Genomic DNA, 20,488 nt, shown 5'->3' with positions numbered 1-20,488 from the left:
AATGATAATCTGCCTATAGGATTTGCACGATGTCTGAAAAAAGCAATGCAATCAGTCGTGAATCCAGTTTAAGAAGAAAGAAGCCTAATTCCGTTTATCATTATCGACGTCGTAGCAAGGCTTTATTTTCTGAGCAGGTATGTATGTCATGTTGGGTAGACTGTAGAGTTGTAGATACATTACAACCTTTGCTAAAACATTTCTCAAACATTGCTGCATTGCTAAAACAACTGTATTCTAGTGAGTGCATACCATAAAGTTTTATGAGTGGTCCTGTTTGTATTTTTCCTATAGTTTTAACTTCAAAAAGCATTTGCTTTTTGAAAGAGTGCTTGACATTTGTGGATTATGTTAATGTCCCTAATATCAGGTTATCAATGCATTTTGTGTTCCTTCTAAAATTTAAAGTTTATATATTTGACGCTGGAAACCATACCAGACAGCAAATGAGTCATTTTTTAGTCAACGTCTGTAGACGTTGAATCAATGTAAAAAACGATTGATTCGCTGTCTGGGCAGTTATTCAGTTTTCAACTTGTTTGACAAACATTGCGTTGACGTTCTGCAATCAATCTCAAAGCTTCTGTTTTGTGAAGACGTCAAGTCATGTGGCTTTTTGTGTGCAAATGCAACAACATTTTTGATTTAAAGTACTGAACTATTTACTTCAGATAACTCCGCGTAAGAAATTGCTTGCGCTGTACACACAACAAATTCCATATCACAATGTCTGACCTTCTTTGTTTCAATTGATCACAAGCAGCTTTTGTAACGAAAGTTGAACGCATTGTTCAACTACAATGGCCAACACGCTTCTTTGTGTGATGAGTAACTGGTTGAGCAAAATGGTTGATTGTGGATGGTGTATCTTTTTTAATTTGGGACTAACTAACTTTATTACAAAATATACAACTAGTTCGGCTTCAAGATGTTCGCCTGCTTTTGAAGTCTTTCTATGGAGTCTTCTAAATTTGATTGATCCGGCCATGATACACCATGTATTGACACATCTATTTCTACTTTTTGAACCACAATGGAAAGAAATTTATAAAAGAAGTTTTACTATGGCTGCGTTGGTACCCGGTCATTTGGTCGACAGGACGTTTGGTCGACAGACATTTGGTCGACAGGACGTTTGGTCGACAGGACGTTAGGTCGACAGAACGATTTATTTTAGGGTTAGGGTTAGTTAACTAACCGTAACCCTAATCTAACCCTGACTCTAACCCTAACCCAAAAATGAATCGTTCTGTCGACCTAACGTCCTGTCGACCAAACGTCCTGTCGACCAAATGTCTGTCGACCCAACGACCGTGCACCGGCTGCGTTTACCTTTTGCAATTCATGTGCCCAGACAGCAAAATCCGTAATTTTTACATTGATTCAACGTCTGCAGACGCCCAGACAGCGAAAGGTTTTTATTTTGTGCTCTGGGTTGTTTTATAAATTTAAATTTACTTCTTTTATAAAATTTCTTGTTACAATGTAACTTTACAGTATGTTCTTAGCGTTAGAAATTACTGCATCTGTAGTGTGTACACAAGTGACACCTTACATTTACACTTGTATTTTTGTATTTGCTTTGCAGTACAGCGGAGAATTGAAACACGTTCTTGGCTTCACGCTCAAGAGCAATTGCGCGTTTGCATGCGACCCCAACAGCGGTTTGTTGGCTTATCCTGCTGGCTGTGTGATTGTCTTGCACAATCCGAGACAAGAGAAGCAGTTGCATATTTTCAATCTGGGTCAAAAAAACTTGACTTGTCTGAAGTTTTCAAACGATGGCAACTTTATAGTAACGGGAGAGGTGGGTTTATGAGCTGAGCGTTATAATTTACAGGCTATCAATACGTCTAACTTGACGTAAGGTTTATGAGCCAGTTAATAGTTTAATCCTTCTCGTGCTTTTAATGGTGTAACTGGCGAAACACAGCGTTACGACTGAACGAAATCTGCATTGTGAATTTTTATGTCGCTTTTACCTTCCTGATCTAAGACTACATCGCTTGTGCATAATCTTTCCTGCGGCAACAGAACTATTCTCCATCAATTGCACCATATTTTACTTCATGTTTGTGGAATTGCAACATCGTTTGGCAAAGCAGCAATGTTTATGACGCTACGAAGTCGTAACCACCGCATTCTTGACTGTTGCCCTGAGCTGAATTCGAACACGTCACAGCTACGTAACATGCGTAATCAATCCACGCAGGCTGGCCATCAACCGTGTGTTCGAATATTCTCCGTCGCCGACCGATGCCAGGTTGTTTCGTTTTTGAGCCATAAGTTTGGAATTTCGTGTGTTGCTTTTTCTCCTAATGGAAAATACGTGATTTCGATTGGCTACCAACATGACAATGTCATCAACGTATGGGATTGGAAGGCAAGTGGCTTCTTGCTGTTTGATTAATGTTTCTTGATTGTCACAATGATAGTTTTTACGGTAGAAGTGTGATTTTTTTGTCTGTTGCTTATTTTGGTTGATGAAAAACGTATGAATTCCTCAATAAGAATCCATTGAACATTCTATAAATTCTCAAAAAAATCCATGTTTTTCTAAACACTGCAGAGTGCAAAAACGCACTTTTTATAGCTCTGTTGTTTACAAGTTGTATTTAGATAAGGAAGTGTGCTTGGATGTGTGTTGTTAAACTGAAACGTTGTCTTTGAAATGTTATTACAAAGGCATATTACAATTTCAGAAAGACAAGCTAGCGGCATCCAACAAAGTTTCAACCAAAATAAAGAACGTGGCTTTTTCTGAAGACAGCAGTTACTTTGTGACGGTCGGGAACCGACATGTCAAGTTTTGGTACTTAGAAAATTCCACCGCAGATGTGAGTACCACAATGTTTAAATGGTGTTTAAGTTTGCTATTTTGGTATGTAATCCATCATGTAGTAATCACAAAGTTGTTACAATGACTTAAAGATTTTTTAACAACTGAATTGAAACACAATTTGTAAAACGCCAGAAAAACTTACACATAAAGAAATTATGCACTTGTATTTTTGGAAAAACCCTACGGCTCTTTAAATTCGTCTCAATACTTTCAATGGCTTATTGACAGTAGCTCGTACCAACGCTATTTTCAATGGTGGTTGTTTATCATTATGACCCGCAAAAGTTTGATAGTTCTTGAAACGTGTTGGCTATATCCCCTTCACATTTCGAGTATTTTTGTACAGAAAACTACAGTCCCCTTGAAGGGCCGCTCAGCCATACTCGAGTCGCTGCGTAATCACGTGTTCTGTGACGTGTTGTGTGGTATTGGAAGTAACTCCAAGTTTACCTTCGCAATTTCCCGATCCGGGATACTTTGCCAATTCAACGGACAAAGAACAGTTGAAAAATATGTCGAGCTATCGGTATGCGCTGCACGAACCAACAGTTGACTAGAATTATTATCTCTGCTTTGCTGTTGTAGCTTCAATGACAGCACCATCTAGTCACGATGTCGGTTTATAGTAAAGTTCTACAATAAAACCATACTAGTGTGGTTTCACTGAGACTTGTTTTGCTGTAAAAAGTGTATTGATATTGTAAGACTCATCAGTATTGAAGGTTTCATCAGAACCGTAATGAAACTTTTTTTCTCGAGTTTAGTGAATTTGTTAATCTACTGGATTAAATTTACGAACTGCCCTAAAGCGGTTTGCTGGTCCACTTCATATTACACTGCATCTTGCTGCATGTATTATTATCTTTTTAGTTTTAATTAATTATTTTGAATTATGATGTTCAAAAATACAGCAGTACAAGAATCGTATTATTAAGGTTTTAATCCTTTGTTTTCCGGATTGTTTAATCATAGATGAACCTCACCATATGTACAATGTGCATTCTAAAGCATTTTGTCTCAAGTAAAATAATTCGTTATGAGATTATTCCCAGTAACAAGCCTGTATATTTCGTCATAGTGTGGTACCGCCCGTTCTATGTGTGTCATTGACGAGATGATACTCTGCGGGTGTGCGAGCGGTTCAGTGCACATCTTCCACTCCAACACCCTCGAATTTATAACAGAGATATTCCCTCCAAAGCTTGTAAGGTTAGTACGTGGATTACTTTGTGGGTTGTGCTTAATTTGAACCGTGAAGATGCCTCTTGGCAAAGATTAATGGCAATGTTTTTAGCTGTCTTTAAAACTTAACTGTCAATCGAGAAAACAAAATAGTAAGGTATGTAGTTGTAGAAACACTATATTAAATCTATTCAATCATGACTCTAAAGTTATGTTGTTTCTGTCTTGACGTATAACTTTGCTTCAATTGTGATTAAGATAACTTAGGACATTAAGCTCAAGGGTGACCTGTCATAGCCTCCATTGTGAAGTGAGTGGAGTAAAGTACATTGTGTACTTACTAACTATGAGCTTACCGATCAACCGTGTCTCATTGCTATTGTTTTCCTTAAGCTTCTTGTCTCGAACGGTTGTTGGATCCATATAAAGATGAGCGAGTTCTATTGACCTAGACTTAATTTCATATCATCAGTATATAACAATCTTTACTTCATTCAGTAGCTTATGTTTTCGTAAATCGCTGTAGTAAATACGTGGCACTGTTCCAAGCACAAAACATTATAATTTGATAGCAAATCTGAGCTGTTTGTCTCTGTGCAGAGTATTTTTGAACGTTCTGTTTTTCTATTGGTTCAAGTGTGCCATCTACCGCTCGTGGGAATGGCTATAATTCATACCAGAACTTTGCAAAGCTGTGTTTATGTTTTGTAATGCATTGTTCAGAAGGATAATTTTAAGCAATTGTTCGTAATGCTTTAAAATGTTTTATCCTGCTCGAAACGTAGCACTGGCTATTTTTAAATTTTGTTGTAGAAATATTAATCGATGTTTTGCAGAGATTATGAAATAGTCGCCATCACCATCGACGTGCGTAATATGTGGATGCATTGCGTCTTTTCCAATCATTCCCTACTTATTTTCGACGTCATGCAATTTTCATCGCCACAAACTCATTCTTTGTTTCAATTCCATAGTTCGTGTGTCTGGGATGTCAAGGTATGCGGTTTGTTCATCAAAAAGCTTCAGATACATTTGCATCGTATCACAAGAAAACATGTAACAATTTCATTCAAAATATTTGGTTGATAGATATACATCAACTCTTCAAATGCTGAGTTTTATACCACACCAGTGAAGGCAGTGAACCTAGTACAGGTTGAGCTGTATTACACTTGGTTTTGAGAAAGGTTTTGCTTCATTGTTAGTAGCTATTTGATAAACTGTTTGCTGTCAAAACTGTCCACCTATGCCATACTTTTCTGTTAATGATTAACATGAGGTTAGAATTTACCTTCACGCAACTAGACTATCTCCTAACCTGCAGTTCAAAGCTACCGTTCCACCATATTAGTTAATGTGAATGTTTATTTGGCAAATATTGCCAATTGTAAAAGGCGTTTTGATTGTGTTGTGATGGTTTGTTAAAGCAAGCTTTATTTATGATTTTCATTGATTTTTGAAGTTTATTAAATCTGCTTCAAGAACTTCGGTATATATTTTAGGGAAAAGTTTGTATAATTCGTGAAAACAATAAATACTAAATATTTCTTGGTGCTAAAATACGTGCTACACAACGACAAATTTTACCAGTCGGCTACCCCAGCTGAATGTTAACAGAACCAACACAGCATGCAATAGATTGAATAGTCACTTAGTCAGCGCTGTCTTTTTGGCTGTGAATGTATTTGACTATGAACAAGCCTTGTATAGGTGATGCCGCCAACAACTGATAGCACTTCCATTCTCAAGAACTGTTTCCTCACCTGTTCGAGCGACGGCACGACCAGAGCTTGGAATGTTCAAGATCATAGATGTGTGCGTGAGATTTGGATTAAACCTCCCACTGTTTAATTAATTTCAAGTCATTCACAATTGATTTATTGTGATTCAATATCATAAAAAGAGCTCCATTGAGGTTGAAGTCTCGTGGCTTATGTAGCTGTGGTGTAAGAGCGTGAAGACGAATGCCAATATTAGCAGTTGACCAAAAGAATTATTCTAAAATCCTTTTTGCCATTGTTTTTGAGCATATGGTACAGTAGATCTGAATGACTTTTTAATGAAAATTGACTTTATTATGGAATGAAAATTAGGTCAGCCAAAGTAAATAATTTTTGTTCACTGTTTAAGGTTGACTTCTTTTTAATTGACTTCCTGCTGATATTCCTTGATTAAAAACCAAATCCATTTATTAATCCTACTTGCTTGGCTGTGACTGTGAGCTAGACATCTTCTATGGTTGATAGTCATGCTCCTGATGTGGTACAAGATCGCCATAGCTTATGTTTGTCAAAGCGAAGACTCTTGTTTAATTGTGAGTGGATTGTTTCCACTACACCGAACTATATTTTCTTTACACCTCTAATCTCTTTACAAGATTCACAATGTCAGTGACACAAAGTACACTTTGAAAAGCCCATTACTTTCAATCTTAAAACGTTAATGCTTTCACAGAAACTCATTAAAGTTTTCAAACTTGACCAAGCCTTAGATGGAGCCATTGAAGACGTTGCTTCCAAATACGAAGCCCGTTCGTTATGTGTGCGTTATGACGCGAAGCACTTGGCCATTGGCGACAGAACGGGCAACATACAGTAAGTTTACTTCAAGTTGCAGCTGATACAAATTAGTGAAACTTTTGCAAGTGGAAACTGATGTTGATTTTTGTCATTTTTTCCTCAAGTTATATTACTTTTTCCCCTAAATTTTTTAGTAATGGCTGCTATACCTCGCAGTTTTCAAGTGGTGCAAAAATTGATTTTTTTAATAGTATTTTTTCCGTTCCAGTGTTTACGATTTAGAAACTTGTGAAAAGCTCGCCTTCATTCCTGTGCACGAAGGCGACATCCTATGCATGGACTACTCGAACACAGGCGACATGTTGGCGTCAGCTAGCAGGGATAGATGCGTCCATACCTTTGATGGCTCTTACAATCCAACCCACACCATTGCTGACCATTCTGCCGCAGTCACCTCTGTCAAGTTTGCACATCATGAAACCGATGTACGGAGATGATGCTTAGACGTTGAGCATTGTGGTTGTAATATTTATATTCTTACCGTAAGATCATGCAAAACCTAAGCCATGTCATATAAATTTACCTAATTACTATAAATAGAAAATTTACCTGTAGAAATTGCATTTCCAAACATCTAGATTTGGATGGGTTTCTTATGTTTTGCAAGCTGAATATATCAGTATTTTCGTTTATTAAAAACCACTTGTTCATGTTAATTCGGTTATGAGGTGCTATTTCATTATAAAATCAAAACCTTGTTATTTTCCAGTTCCGTTTGGTGACTTGCGGCTCCGATAAGTCCTTGTACTTTTGCGCGGTTGCTAACAACAGTGGAAAGACCGAAATAACAAGGGAACAACATTTTGTTGAGAAGCACTCGATGACCGATATGGCCGTGCTAGAGTGAGTACATCGGTAGTAGACTCCGCCATACTTTTAGACATTACTTCGTTTGCAATCGTTTCTGTTGATACAAATAGTCAGAGATATTTGGAATATGTTTCAGTTGTCGCGAAAGCAAACTCGACTTCATTGTTTATGTTTATTTTGAAAATTATTATACTACTGCACTTCGGGCTACAGACCTAGGCAATAATCACAGTATTGCTGATGTACACAAATGTCCGCTTGCAGACCTGTAATTACACTTCGTGTTGCAATATTTTGTCACGGTGTTTGAGCACAATGAATTCGGTTGGACAGATCAATTCACCTGCCATCACAATCGGTTCCCAGTCAGCAAAATGCGTCATTTTTACATTAATTCAACGTCTACAGACGTTGAATCAATGTAAAAATGACGGATTTGGTTCATGAGCATTGAGTGCTGCCTTTTTAGAACGCTAATGGCTATTCCACGTTGATGCAACATCTTGAGAAGAACAGAACGCGCTGTTGCAGTCATCTGACTTGCTTTTTCATTGTACACGCAACAGTTTTGCTTAAAGACACGTTAAACCTATTCCCAGACTACAGCAGAATCCGTCATTTTTACGTTGATTCAACATCTGCAGACGTTGAACCAACGTAAAAATGATGGATTTTGCTGTCTGGGTTGTTTCCAAAAAAAGCTTTTTAGTGTCGCAGCTTCAGTTTGGTCGAAAACATGACAGACATTGATTCAATGCAAAATGTTGGTTATTTTTCCATTCTTAGCGATTCCGTGCTAGTGGCCTGTGGTAGCAACTTGAGCGAGTATGACGTCATGGCGGGGAAGTTGAAACGAAGCTTCAAAGCGAATGACTCGATGACTGCGATCATCCGGGTCGCTGTGAACGGCCATAAAACAATCCTCGCTACATCTTGTGCTGACAAGCAGATCTATGTGCAGAGCTTTGTATCAAGTGAGTCTGATTTCATGTAGACTCCCAGACAACAAAATCTCTCATTTTTACATTGATTCCATGCAGACGCAGACGTTGAATCAATGTAAAAATTATAGATTTTGTTGTCTGGGGAGTTTTACTTCATTTTGGAACTGATAGTATTGCATTCGCTACAAGTTTGCTTTTAATGCTCGTTTAATTACTTAATTACATCTGAAAGGAACTTCAAAATTCTATAATTAGTTTAAAATTCTACCTTTGGTTTAAAAACGGGATTTTGCAACATACCAATGCCACAATAGCTGAATTCTACTGTTTCATATACAAAAGTTATACCGATTTTTTACTGCTTTTCATTTTGGGGTCTGTCGGAAAAGTATCGTTTTTAACGATGGATTTTCTTTTGACATGTCATTAAAAGTTCAACGTCAGAAAATTTGTTCTTTAAATCTAAAAATTTTTCACCAAGTGCTTGAATGAAATTCCTTATTTATTGTCATGCAAGAACTTTTGAGTTGAGAAGTGTGGATGTGCTGATATCAACTATGTGCATGAATTATTCATCAAAACAGTTATCTTGGTCATGTCAATCGATTAAGAAATTCCTCAAGAACTTCCCGAAAAATAATAGCAAAAAAATCAACACCCAATGAGAACTTCTTGCTTTTCAGCCGAGTGTCTTTGCGTGTTGAGTGGACATTCGGAGATTGCCACTGCTCTCGCGTTTGGCGGCGAGAACCATCTGCTCTCTGCTTCGGCCGATAGTTGCGTCTTCGTGTGGACCTTGAAACACCGAACGATTGATGACGTAAGAAACCTGCACACCATCACCAACCAGCAGCCCACGTCTGCCGTCTCAACGCCTGGCAGCCCTGAGCTGGACAGGACGGCTTATTTCTCCGAACCTTCCCAGCATAGCTTACTTGTCGAACCTGAAAGTCACTGTAATAGTCCTAGGCCATTGAATGGAGATTCAACACCAATCTTATCTTCCCCGTGTGATGAAGAACCAGAGCTTCCACCCCCTGTGGCATCTGGTAAGTTGTTACATTCATGCATTTTCATATAGTATTATCTTTATGGATTTTAGGTTTAATCGCTTGTACCCTAATTTTTGAAACTTTTTCAGTGTATTAGCTAGGCTGGTTTCCTTATATTTCAGTCCACTTAAGGTAAAGTTTCAATCACCGGGCATAGTTTGGATACGATAAAAAGGACCAGTTTCTGGGTGAGCAGACATAAATAATTTCAGTCCGGAATATATATTTTTTCGAAAGGCTTGTTTTTTAAAACATTCACAAGCGTGTTTTAATCTTAAGCATCGAGTATGTGCATAAGAAGATTCTATCATGGGACCTAATTTCTAGAAAGTGGAGATGTGCTGTTGCTGTAACGGAAGGACAGAGTTTATTATTTTATGCAGAAATAATGACTTTTAAAACACCAAAAACATCATCTTTTTTTCCCAGCGCCAACAGATCCATTTGCCACCAATCTTCCAACATGGGTTACCAGAAACCTCCACAACGAAACCGAGCCTGTGATGAAGCATGTTTCCAAACCCGCCCTTGGAAAGTGGGGGAATGTGGTTGAGTTAGAAAAGGTGTGAAGACTAAACTGCGTTACTGTTGTGGTGCAAACTTAGGATACCGTTGCTAGTAAATGCAACGTTTTGGTCAGTAGTCAATCCTGCTCTCTTAATTACAGTTGAACTCGCATATCGTGGAAAACTGTAAATATCGGATAACGCTCGAAGCTATTCGAGAAAAAAGCAGCGCAAAATACATCGTGAATAAAGGATCTCTCATCGCTGGTCCTGATCTGTCTGTTGTATGCGAGTTCTGCTGTGTAGCAAACATCCGCTACAAACTAGTAAAACTACAGTACCATAGGACAGCGAAACCTAACCTAGCCATACACTATCAACATCTGTTTACTAACCAAGCGGTGTGGCAAAGACGATGAAACATTAACAGCCGTGAAGCTTGAACAGCGTTTCGTAACCTTATCGTGCGTATAGCAGTGACAGGAGCATCTAATAGTTTACCATTCTCCGTTAGCTATCTCTTAAGGATGCTTGATTTGCTTGTAACAGAGATATCTGTTGCTTCTTTAGGTTTGTGAGGAAATTGGGAATCTTTCCCAGCGTTCCGATGGCTGCTCGTCGAAGTGCTCACTGGAAGGAGATTTGCAAATAAGCGAGAAAAAGGATTTTCGACGAGGTGACTTTTTACGAAAGCGTGTGTATTTTGTAAATTAGGCATTACAATAGCGACGTTGATTCAATGTGAAAATGACGGATTTTTCTTTCTGGGGAGTTGTTTTATGTGAGCCAAACTTCTGCGAAACCCTATTGTAAACAATACTTGGTAAAGTTGCATTGCTTATTCTTTGTCTCAATATTCCACAGCTGCCGACAATGCCAACGACAAATCACCAGACGCCACAGCGGTTTATGATTCAGATGACGATTCCAAACCGAATGTTCATGGATCGATCCCCATCTGCGACGGCAATGAGTCACCACCATTGTCTTCGGGCGCTGTGCAAACGAGCGAGTCTGTGACCGCACAAGAACCCGAGCAGAACGTCGTCATCGAAAGCGATGTTGCGCGTGACGATGATTCGACTGACAGAGTGGGGTCAGAGGGCCGGGAATCTCCAATATTGGAAATCACGCAAGACAATGACATCATTCCCAGTGCTGATGACGCCACTCCCGACGCTGACGACGTCGTTCTCAGCACGGATGACGTCATCACCGACGCTAATGAGGTCGTCTCCAGTGTCGATGAAATTGAAAGAATGTCAAAAATATCCCACGGATCTAATGGGCCCGGCGATAAGCTTAAAAGTGAAGACTTCGACTCTTTCTCCTTGCAAGATAACTCGAAGGATGCCGAAGAAATTACAACAAATTGTCAGTCAGTTCGGGCAGAAACGACCGAGGCTAAAATGGATCGCAAGGATGAGTTGAATAAAACGTACGCCGTTGATCGGCTGCCTGCTGCGGCTGAAAGACAACTTACCAATTCAATCCCAACAGACCTTGTTGACCCGTCAACTTCTACGATCTGTTCTGACGAAGACATCGACATTAGGAGAGTGGTATATTTGCAAAGCGATCAACCCCAACACAGTGAGCACAAACAAGATTGTCTCCCACTCAACGACGTCACATTTGTGAAAGAAAGTGCTGATGTCAGCACTGTTGGTATGGGAGGAAGAAATGTTCAACATACTGATCCCATAAACCATCCAACAGCACCTCAGTCTTCTCAAACCATTCCCGTCTCGCATCCTAGCACTCCTGACATCAAGTCAAACGAATCCCGAACCGCAGAGATTGAAAAGAAGTCCTTAGATGAAGCAGCAAGAAATCTCGTGGACACTATTCTTGTCTCAACTGATGAAGTTTCTGATCAGAACAGTGAATCTGATTCAAGCTCTGTTCGCCGTATCCACAATGAAGAAAACTTTGCTTGCAGAGATGAATTAATTGATTTGCGTCTGACTGATGAGGTAAATAAGAAAGCAAACTCAAGAGAAGCTACTAGTGTTGAGCCGTTTCCACAAAGTATGCATCAGGATGACGATATGAAAACAGATACAGACTGTACAAACACAAATGCAGTAAACAACTCATCAGATTCTTCCACAAGACTGAGCATGACAAATCAGGATCCCTCAAGCAACAAAAACATTTTTCAGGCCACACCGCGGCCGTCAGTAGACGACAAGGAAGCCGAGCGCTCTCCATCCATGCCTCCCGCGTTTGCAGAGTTACTTGCAAGCTTGGCCAAGAAGCGGAACTCTCGCGTTCATCCGACTGACTCCTCCAAGTCGTTGCCACCGAGGAGGAAGAGTCGCATAGCTGACCCCAACGCTGAGACGCCTGAGAACAACCTCCCATGGACGCGAGACTGCTTTCACGAGAGTTATAACGGCAAAATACATGATGGTATGTATTCTCATTCCAAGTTTGTGTTGGATTTCTCACCAAACCTTTGAACACTTTAAATCTTTAAGTACTTTTAGCAGAAACGATTCACGTTTATCCTGTGATGTGTCGGGTCTCTCGGTAGCATTTATATCTCATGACCCGGTACACAGCATTAACAGGGGGTGCTTTTGGACCTTAGATAATTTTATGGGCCCGTAATCTTTCCAGGAAAGACAAGCTCAAAGAAAATACCACATATTCTTTAGAGACACAGATTTTTTTCCTGGAAGTGCCTTGTTTGGAGAGTGTGGGCTTTCCATTGGCATCGGGCCCAAATTAGTCTCTCAACGGCCCTGGCGGTACGATTTGCATTCATTTCTCATTGCGAAGTAAGTTCCATTATTGACTGTTGCAGATTCGGAGGATAAGCCGTATAATGAGCCACCCTTAGAGAACGGAAACCATTTTAATTCACACGCCGACGACAATTCGTGGCTTGAGAACCAGATGGAGTGCCAGAAAGCCGGTGAAGCATTGATGGCCACCTTCAACCGAGCAGAAGCCGTTTATCACAAGCAAAAGGTAAGAAAGTCTTCAGCAATGGTCTTGTGTCTCGAATATTATAGACCTTATGTTGTGGACAGTGGCAGTTTTGTTAAGTTGTGTAAACGTCACCAGACTGAGTCCAACGGTTCATCATTTCCTTTCACTTTAGAAATTCAACTTGTGCCATTGTAAAATGGTGACTATAACCCCTAAGTTCTAAAATATGGGGTCACCGAACCCTCTCATCACCACTTCCTTTATACCGAATTTAGGAAGGGCGTCCTTGGTAAAATCTGATCTGAAACGGTCACCACTCACCATATTTCAGTAGCGCAAATGAAAGGAAAATAAAGCACCCTACATTGCTACTCTGCTCTCATGCAAATCTTATTAACCTCGTTTGAATTTCAAAAACAAACTGGAAAAGCGTTTGGTTAGACTACATTGTTTGATAAAGTAATTAATGATCCGGTATGATTTTCAGGCTCTTTCTGACGAAGATGTAACCAACGGAAACCACTCTGGCTTCAATAAACTTCTCCGCTCGTTACAAACGATTCACAGCCGGATTAGCGGATTAAAGATTACAAATTCCGTCCATCCGGAAGCATCTCAGTTATCCACACGATCCGTATCCTTGGATAACGTTAGCAATGACTCTCCGGTATATTCTCTGCTCCGGGAATATTCCGATCGGTTGGTTGGTCTCGTCAACGCGCAAACCGATCACAGCAACGTTTTAACAACGCAACCTGACATTGCTTGATGGTCCGAGAAGTTGCCAAGCGGTATACTTGTTTGTGTGTTATGTTTGCACTTTTGTATTGCCAGGTATGCTCGCAACAAGATTTAAATCCAACGCGATACTAATCTTTAAATGAAAAAACATCTCAGACAACAAATCAGTCGTTTTTCACATTGATTCAACGTCTGTAAACGTCAAATAAAAAACGACTGATTTGCTGCCTGGGGTTGTTGAACTGGTTGCAGGCCTGCATAAACCCTCTTTTATTTCAGTAGGATTATAAGTTGCCATCGATTCATGCTATTTTGCAATTCTGGTCAGTCTGTTGCAAGTTATTTATAAATCAAAGTTGCGCGAACTGGAGTAACTGCGAACCTCGTTCAGATATCTTGTGACACAGTTTCCTCGCATTTCTACACTTCACATGACGCTGTTACCAACCCATGTGGTGGTTCTTACCCCTTACCCGAGGGCGTTATATGAGCTTTGACCAGGCCTTAACATGACATTAGTGACAATCGCGTTATCACGGTATTCAAAATTATATCTTGTGTTTGAAACCGCTTGAAAAAAGGAAGTGATTTCGCAACCGGCGTAATGCCTTTAGTGCTATGGCAGCCTTTGCATCGCCTCTCCGCCTTATTTTGCTATGGGAAGATATATCGTGTTATTCGTAATTTGTTCTCATGGATTTCTTGGTTCAGTGAACTCGACGTGGCCTTCCTATGCTTTTAAGGACCTTTTTTTCAAGTGAAAGTTTTGTTGCTTGTTTTCTATTTATCAAACATGAACACAGCATTTTCTTTCCAATGCCTAGAATAATGTTTTTTGTTTCTTTCTAGTCGCCATTCTACTTTATATTTATTGGTCTATTTTCTTGCCTGTATTGCTTGAGGTGAATTGACGTCATAGTCACGTGATTCACTTTCTCACGATTCATTCCAACCAAGCCATTCCAGGGCAGCAGCTTGAAAAACTACAACCTTATATTCAAAGGTACTTGATGGAAGCACTTATGGTTAACAATCTGTTTTTAGTTTTGTTCGTCCGGTGCCAACAGTTACTGTGACTACCCAGATAGCAACATCTGTCATTTTTACATAGATTCAATGTAAAAATGACAGATTTTACTGTCGAGGTAGGTTTTCTTTGAGGTTGTCCAGTCAGCAAAAGTTGTCACTACTGGGCCAGACGTTGAAAGGATGTAAAATGTCAACTTTTGCTGTCTGATTGCCACATTGCAAAGATGCTGCCTTTCGCTTTATTATTCCAAAATTCTTTGTATCCGTTCTTTGGTGCTTTTTTGGGCAAAATGAACTGATTTGTAGTTTTCAATTAAGCGACGTGAAAACGTGAATTATTTTTCGTACCGGTACATTATTTTGTAAGTAAATCTCATAGCAGTAAATTTTTCACGCCGTATTTTGAATCAAAATTTATTCCAACAAACCTTGTTTTGTCGTCACGCGTTTTACAAGTTGGCTTTGCACATCATTGGAGCTGCGACGCATTCCTGGTGCTTTTCTGTGCAAGTTCCACTGTTGCATTTGTTTATGACATTACGGTATCTCAGATGACTTTTCATTTGGTCAATGTTTATTCACTAATCTGATTAACTCATCAAAGTTGTTTGCTTGGGTGAACCAAATACAATCAACTCTCAAGTCTACATTCAAAGTTTGTCATTACGTAGCTGAAACTGCGTTTCAAAAGAAAACCTGTTCCGTTGGCGGTCAAGCAGTGATCCGTGAAAAATTTTAATGTTTCTGATAGCGTTGATTTTATAAAAAAAAAGTATCAAAATTTATAGGCTATACCGTATTACAATGTTGGCTCCCAACATGTTAAAGACATCATCACAGATCTAAGTCGATTCATAAAATACATCGTGAATCTGGAGTGGTAAAAGGATAAACTCTCGGCCCCAGAGGCTCACACGACAACGTTAAAAATACGGTTCCAGATCACCTCTGACCAAAGCCGTCCAAAACGACGCATCTAAGTGGTTTTCATTCTTCGCTCATTAGCCTAATGTTTTGTGGATTGGAAGTTTTTGCATTGATTCAGTATTTGGAAACTCTGCTTTACAGTTGACACCGACTAAAAACATGTTCCGGTCTGGAAACAACCTCTACAGCATTGTAGGAACCAAATCAGGCCGAGATAGAGCTTACGTATAATATTCTGATCTCACTTCAATACGCACTGTGCAGTCTACAATGAACCACGTCTCCCAAGGTCATTCAACAACTTATGGTTCCAAGTTATGTCAAACTGTGAAAACTTTTTGTGCATAACAGCAGCTGGGTATGGCTTTTCTTTTCTGTCCCTGGAGTTATATTCGAGATTCGACAAGGACAAGAGGAGAATGGTGATGAAGCTGAACGAGATGACAACCAACATCTCCCAACGTTCTGTAGACCTGTCCAAAAATACGGTTTACAATGATCATAATGATGAGGTACCAGTTGAGAGAAGGTAACTATGAGGCGGTGAGGGAAGACACCAGTATAAGAAACCTGGATAGAATAACCCAAACAACCGAGAAGCATGGTTAAAGGACTGCAAAAAACCGGCGGACCTTTGCTGGGGGAGAGGGAGACAAACACCCGGTCTCATCTAGCTACTAAAAAAAGGACAAATGGATGATTATGAGGCAGTGGCGTAGCAACGCAATATGCCGCCCTTGGATTTTTGCACAAAGTGCCGCCCCCCCCCCCCCCACCGTCATAAAAGCTGATAAAAATTCCACACAACAGAAGAATTAAAGCAGTGTTTGTTTAGTTTTTATTGAAAGTTCAAAATGCAATACGTCCAGCTTTTATTGAAGCAAATTCAGCAACTAAATCATCAACATAGATAAAGTCTCGACTAAATCACTTTCAATGAACAGTAGGCTATTGCTAGCGCAGACCGTCTGCTTTCTCCCATAGTCGCTCTCAAGTTAGATTTTATCAACTTAAGTTTTGAAAAAACTTCTTTCACAGCTTGCGATAAAATCGGCAACAGTGAGGTAAAGCTTATGGCTCATAAATACCCCTTGTCCTCGTGCATCAATATTTTCATTTTGATCACAAAGTTTGTTTAATGCACCCACCACATCAATGAAATATTGCTGAAGCGCTTTCACAGCTTCATAGTGCGCACTTCATCGTGTGTCAGTCACTCGTTTTACCACATTTGGCATATACAGTAGCCTACTTAAGCAACACCTCCCATCTGTGAGTAGAAGCAGAAAAGAAGAAATAAATCCTTTCCACAACAGCAAAAAATGGTTCAGAAACTCCTGACGATCCCACTGCGTGAACTCCTGCAAGGTCAAGTGAGTGGCTTCCACATGGGATAAACAAGGCCTCTAAACTAATATTTTTTATTCGGCATTGTTCTCCAGTACGGAGTCCTGTCATGGTGGAAGCATTGATGCTTGGCCTCTACACATCATTATGTCTAAGCCATTTGCTGAAGCTCATTGAGAATAGACTTAGTTATTTCGTCTGCATTTTTTCCGTGCAGTGGAAAAAAATTCAGAAAGGATTCCTTTATTTGTAGCCTACCTCTGTATTGCTGTCGATTTTGAGGTATTTAACAATAAAAACCATTTCATCGATATGAGAGTCGTCAGGAGTACAGTCAAGTAAAAATGAGAACTACTTTACTGTCTATCTCCTCCAACATAAGATCTTTTATAGCCTACCTTTTTACCAAAAAGCTCAATTAATTGATTTGGATAGCTGGTGAAAGGTATTTTATCATGCTCTTTTTGGCGAGTTTGATACTAAAATGTGCTCGTAAATGACTGTATTGTAATTTGCAAGGAGTTCTAAAATTTCAAGAAAATTTCCCTGGTTCCTTGAATTAAGGATCTTCCAGATGACCACGAAATAGAAGATTTATTGGTTAACTAAGACACTTTATGACTGCGATTAGACTCTGCAAGATTTCTCTCCATCTATTTTTCTCCTTATTCATAAGAATTTAGATTTCTTTGTCAGTTGTTTGAGAATAAACTAATGTGACTGTCTTGTTCGTTTAAAACGTTATCACATTTTGCCGCCCTCCAGCAACGTGCCGCCCCTGGATTTATCCACAAGATCCAATGGGTAGTTACGCCACTGTTATGAGGCAGTGTAGGCCTACATGGCTTGTTAAATTTTGTTCTAAACATCATCTTTTAAATGAGATACTCACACTCAAGGCTTCGCAATGAGATTCAGCAGTAACCTCCTTGACAAATCGCAATGACTAAAAAAATCTTAGTGCTTTAACAAAATCCATGACACGAAGAAAACAAAATTGATTGATTGAATCTTTATCCTCGGACCGGGAAAGCTTCTTGCAGAGCTTAATCCTTGCAGTTTCGCATACCTGTAGACTCTACAATGTAGAGGCTTTGAATCACTGACGCAGGCCCTGTCACCGAGATTGACAGAGTGAAGTTTCCGATTGTTAAAGTCTTGTTGCCGGGAATTTTTCCATTCATTAGATACGGAAGAAGGCTACGCATCCACAGACGATCATCCCGTTTCCCGATCAGCATATGGAGCATGCATGATCGTGTAGTGCAGGGGTTCTTAAACTTTTTGAGCCGCGCCCCCCTTTGACGTGCCATCCAAACTTGCGCCCCACCAAACTACAAAATTAGCAAGCATTAAAGTGTAATGACTACAGGAATTTATATTTAGCTTTCATCAATGTGAGGAATGTAATTGTTTTTCGGAAACTAAAAGTTTAATTTGAGGCTTTTTTGTAGCTGATAATGCACACCTCATATCGGCTTCACAATCAATAAGTTTGTTTCGATGTTTTGTTTTTATGTTCAAAAGTGTAGAAAAGCCACTTTCGCACAGATAAGTGGACGAAAACGGAAGAAGTGTGCGTATCGCCACGCCACCCACTCCATGGTAGGCTATATGTACAAATATTTAACCCAAAAATCAGTTAGTGGCATTGCTTCATAATCGTCTTTTGCAGTGGAGTTACACTTTATTTCCAAGAATTCCTCTTGCAAACCGTCGGGAAGAATGTCCTCGTTGACACGAAAGGGATTTCTTGTCATCTTCCATTCTGGAAGGTCAGTGTCACCCAAGTCTGGGAAATAGCGTTCGAATTCTTGTTTCAAAAGCTGAAGGTGAGCCTCCACTTCAGCCTTAAGCTCACCTTCCAGTTCAAGTTGCTTTTTGTCAAGTGCAGTATCAAGGTTGGGAAATGAAGCTGCATTTCCTATTTGTATTCGGCGGTGCCACAACCCCAGCTTTGCCACAAATGCTCGAATGGAATCATAGCTATTAATCCGGTTAGTATTTCTGCCTTGCAAGAGCAGATTTAAGTTATTGAGGGCCTCGAAAATGTCCACGAGGTATGCCAACTCCAGCTGAAACTTCTCTGATGAAAATGGCAGAAGATCTTGCTTCCCATGAGCTTTCAAAAGTAGCATCAGTTCATCTCTCATTTCATACACGCGGGCTAACATATTACCTTTCGATAACCAACGAACAGATGTATGGAAGAGGAGAGTCTCATGGTTCGAATCCATATCCTTGCACAGCTTGGTAAACAGTCTCGTATTGACGGCACTGGTTTTGACGAAGTTGACGGCTCGTATGATTGCTGTAAGCCTATCTTTCATTGCAGCTGGTAGAGTCCTGGAGGCCAGAGCTTCACGGTGAATCACGCTGTGAGATCCAATGGCGTTGGGACTTTTTTGTATTATCCTGGCGATAAATCCACTTCTAGATCCAATCATTGCTGGAGCACCGTCAGTGCAGACACCCACAAGTTTATCCCATTTCAGAACATTGTTGTCAAAAAATGTGTTGACAACTTGGAATATGTCTTCTGCTTTAGTAGTCGCTTCGAGAGGTCTGCAAAACAGCATTTCCTCTTCAATAGAAGAAGAACCAACAAAGTGAACATAAACCAACAACTGAGACAATTGGGAAACATCAGTTGTCTCATCACATTGAATGGCAAAAGAAGGAGATGCTTGTATTTTTTCGAGAACCTGACACTTAATATCCTTTGAAAGCTCATCAATGAGTGTTTTTATGGTAGAATCAGAAAGCGAAATCTTTGCAAGCTTTTTGCTGTTCGTCTCTCCCAGTACAAGATTGGCAGCTTTCAACATGCATGGCTTTACCAATGTTGTGCGGTTTCTTCTGTTGAGCAATCATGTGAGCGATTTCGAAAGAGGCTTCTACTATTTCCGCAGATGACGATTTGCGAAAGCACTTGCTTCTCGCAGTTTTCATTTTCTTAAATGAGTCTTTCTTGCTTTAAAAAAAAAGCCAAAGGTTTATCTTTATGACCTGGGTGTTTTGTCTCAAGATGACGCTTCAAACGACATGGTCGCAATGCGGTAGCCACTTTAACAAGTCGAAATTCTGCCACTGATATTGATTAGAATGAAACCGCCAACCAATCACAAGCTACGGTTTAAGTGACGTAAAAAATGGCGAAAAGAAGATAATAGAAAACAAATTAAGTGATGGATTTTTTGTCAGCTGGTTGGCTTAGGGGCTATGGTTAGGGCTAGAAAGTAGTCATTTCATTGACGCGGGTTCGATTCCCACTAGTGCTATTGCTCTTTTTCTTCTGTAATTACCAAATAAAGTTCAAAACAAGCATTAACTCTCTGGATGAGTGCGAGAAGGATCACAATTGGACGGTAGCCTTTTATAACATGTTCTGATTGGTTGGCAGTTGCATTCTAATCAATTTCAGTGGCAGAATTTCGACTTGTTAAAGTGGCTACCTCGCAATGCATCGTTGCTCAGATTTTCAAAACACATCACACATTGTGGTACACCTTCACCATTCGCTTGTCGGCTGCATAGCCGAGTGGTGAGAGCACTGGAACGGCAATCGAAAGGGCGCCGGTTCGACACC

At 39.9% G+C, this 20,488-nt stretch overlaps 2 protein-coding genes across 2 annotated transcripts; one reads left to right on the top strand and one right to left on the bottom strand.

Annotated features, from left to right (window-relative positions):
• Positions 1-29: 29 nt before the first annotated feature.
• Positions 30-15,266, top strand: LOC145782384 (uncharacterized). Its single transcript, XM_082594166.1, has 18 exons — positions 30-137; positions 1,589-1,807; positions 2,213-2,383; positions 2,703-2,837; positions 3,189-3,368; positions 3,921-4,051; positions 4,861-5,020; positions 5,735-5,839; positions 6,479-6,618; positions 6,812-7,028; positions 7,313-7,446; positions 8,200-8,387; positions 9,041-9,406; positions 9,839-9,972; positions 10,486-10,591; positions 10,780-12,330; positions 12,728-12,894; positions 13,343-15,266. Exons 1-18 carry the CDS (start codon positions 30-32, stop codon positions 13,622-13,624), a joined length of 4,494 nt encoding a protein of 1,497 aa, XP_082450292.1. The 3' UTR covers positions 13,625-15,266.
• A 1,613-nt stretch (positions 15,267-16,879) lies between these two features.
• Positions 16,880-19,727, bottom strand: LOC145781721 (protein FAM200C-like). Its single transcript, XM_082593392.1, has 3 exons — positions 18,761-19,727; positions 18,586-18,691; positions 16,880-16,913 (listed from the first exon to the last, which is right to left on the bottom strand). The coding sequence occupies exons 1-3, from the start codon at positions 19,725-19,727 to the stop codon at positions 16,880-16,882; spliced, it is 1,107 nt and encodes a 368-aa protein (XP_082449518.1).
• Between the last annotated feature and the right edge of the window lie 761 nt (positions 19,728-20,488).

Source organism: Aplidium turbinatum, chromosome 13, assembly GCF_918807975.1.
Source record: "Aplidium turbinatum chromosome 13, kaAplTurb1.1, whole genome shotgun sequence".
Taxonomy (NCBI): Eukaryota; Metazoa; Chordata; class Ascidiacea; order Aplousobranchia; family Polyclinidae; genus Aplidium; species Aplidium turbinatum.
Note: the sequence above shows the minus strand (reverse complement) of the source record. Positions and strands in the feature narration are given on the sequence as shown.

Coding starts and splice junctions, on each gene's coding strand:
- LOC145781721 (XM_082593392.1), bottom strand. CDS start 19,727: ATGTTGAAAGCTGCCAATCTTGTACTGGGAGAGACGAACAGCAAAAAG. Junction 18,692..18,760: donor AAAGCAACTTGAACTGGAAG/GTGAGCTTAAGG, acceptor GCTATTTCCCAG/ACTTGGGTGACACTGACCTT. Junction 16,914..18,585: donor GAGGAATTCTTGGAAATAAA/GTGTAACTCCAC, acceptor TTGACCTTGCAG/GAGTTCACGCAGTGGGATCG.
- LOC145782384 (XM_082594166.1), top strand. CDS start 30: ATGTCTGAAAAAAGCAATGCAATCAGTCGTGAATCCAGTTTAAGAAGA. Junction 138..1,588: donor AGGCTTTATTTTCTGAGCAG/GTATGTATGTCA, acceptor TTTGCTTTGCAG/TACAGCGGAGAATTGAAACA. Junction 9,973..10,485: donor ATGTGGTTGAGTTAGAAAAG/GTGTGAAGACTA, acceptor TTGCTTCTTTAG/GTTTGTGAGGAAATTGGGAA.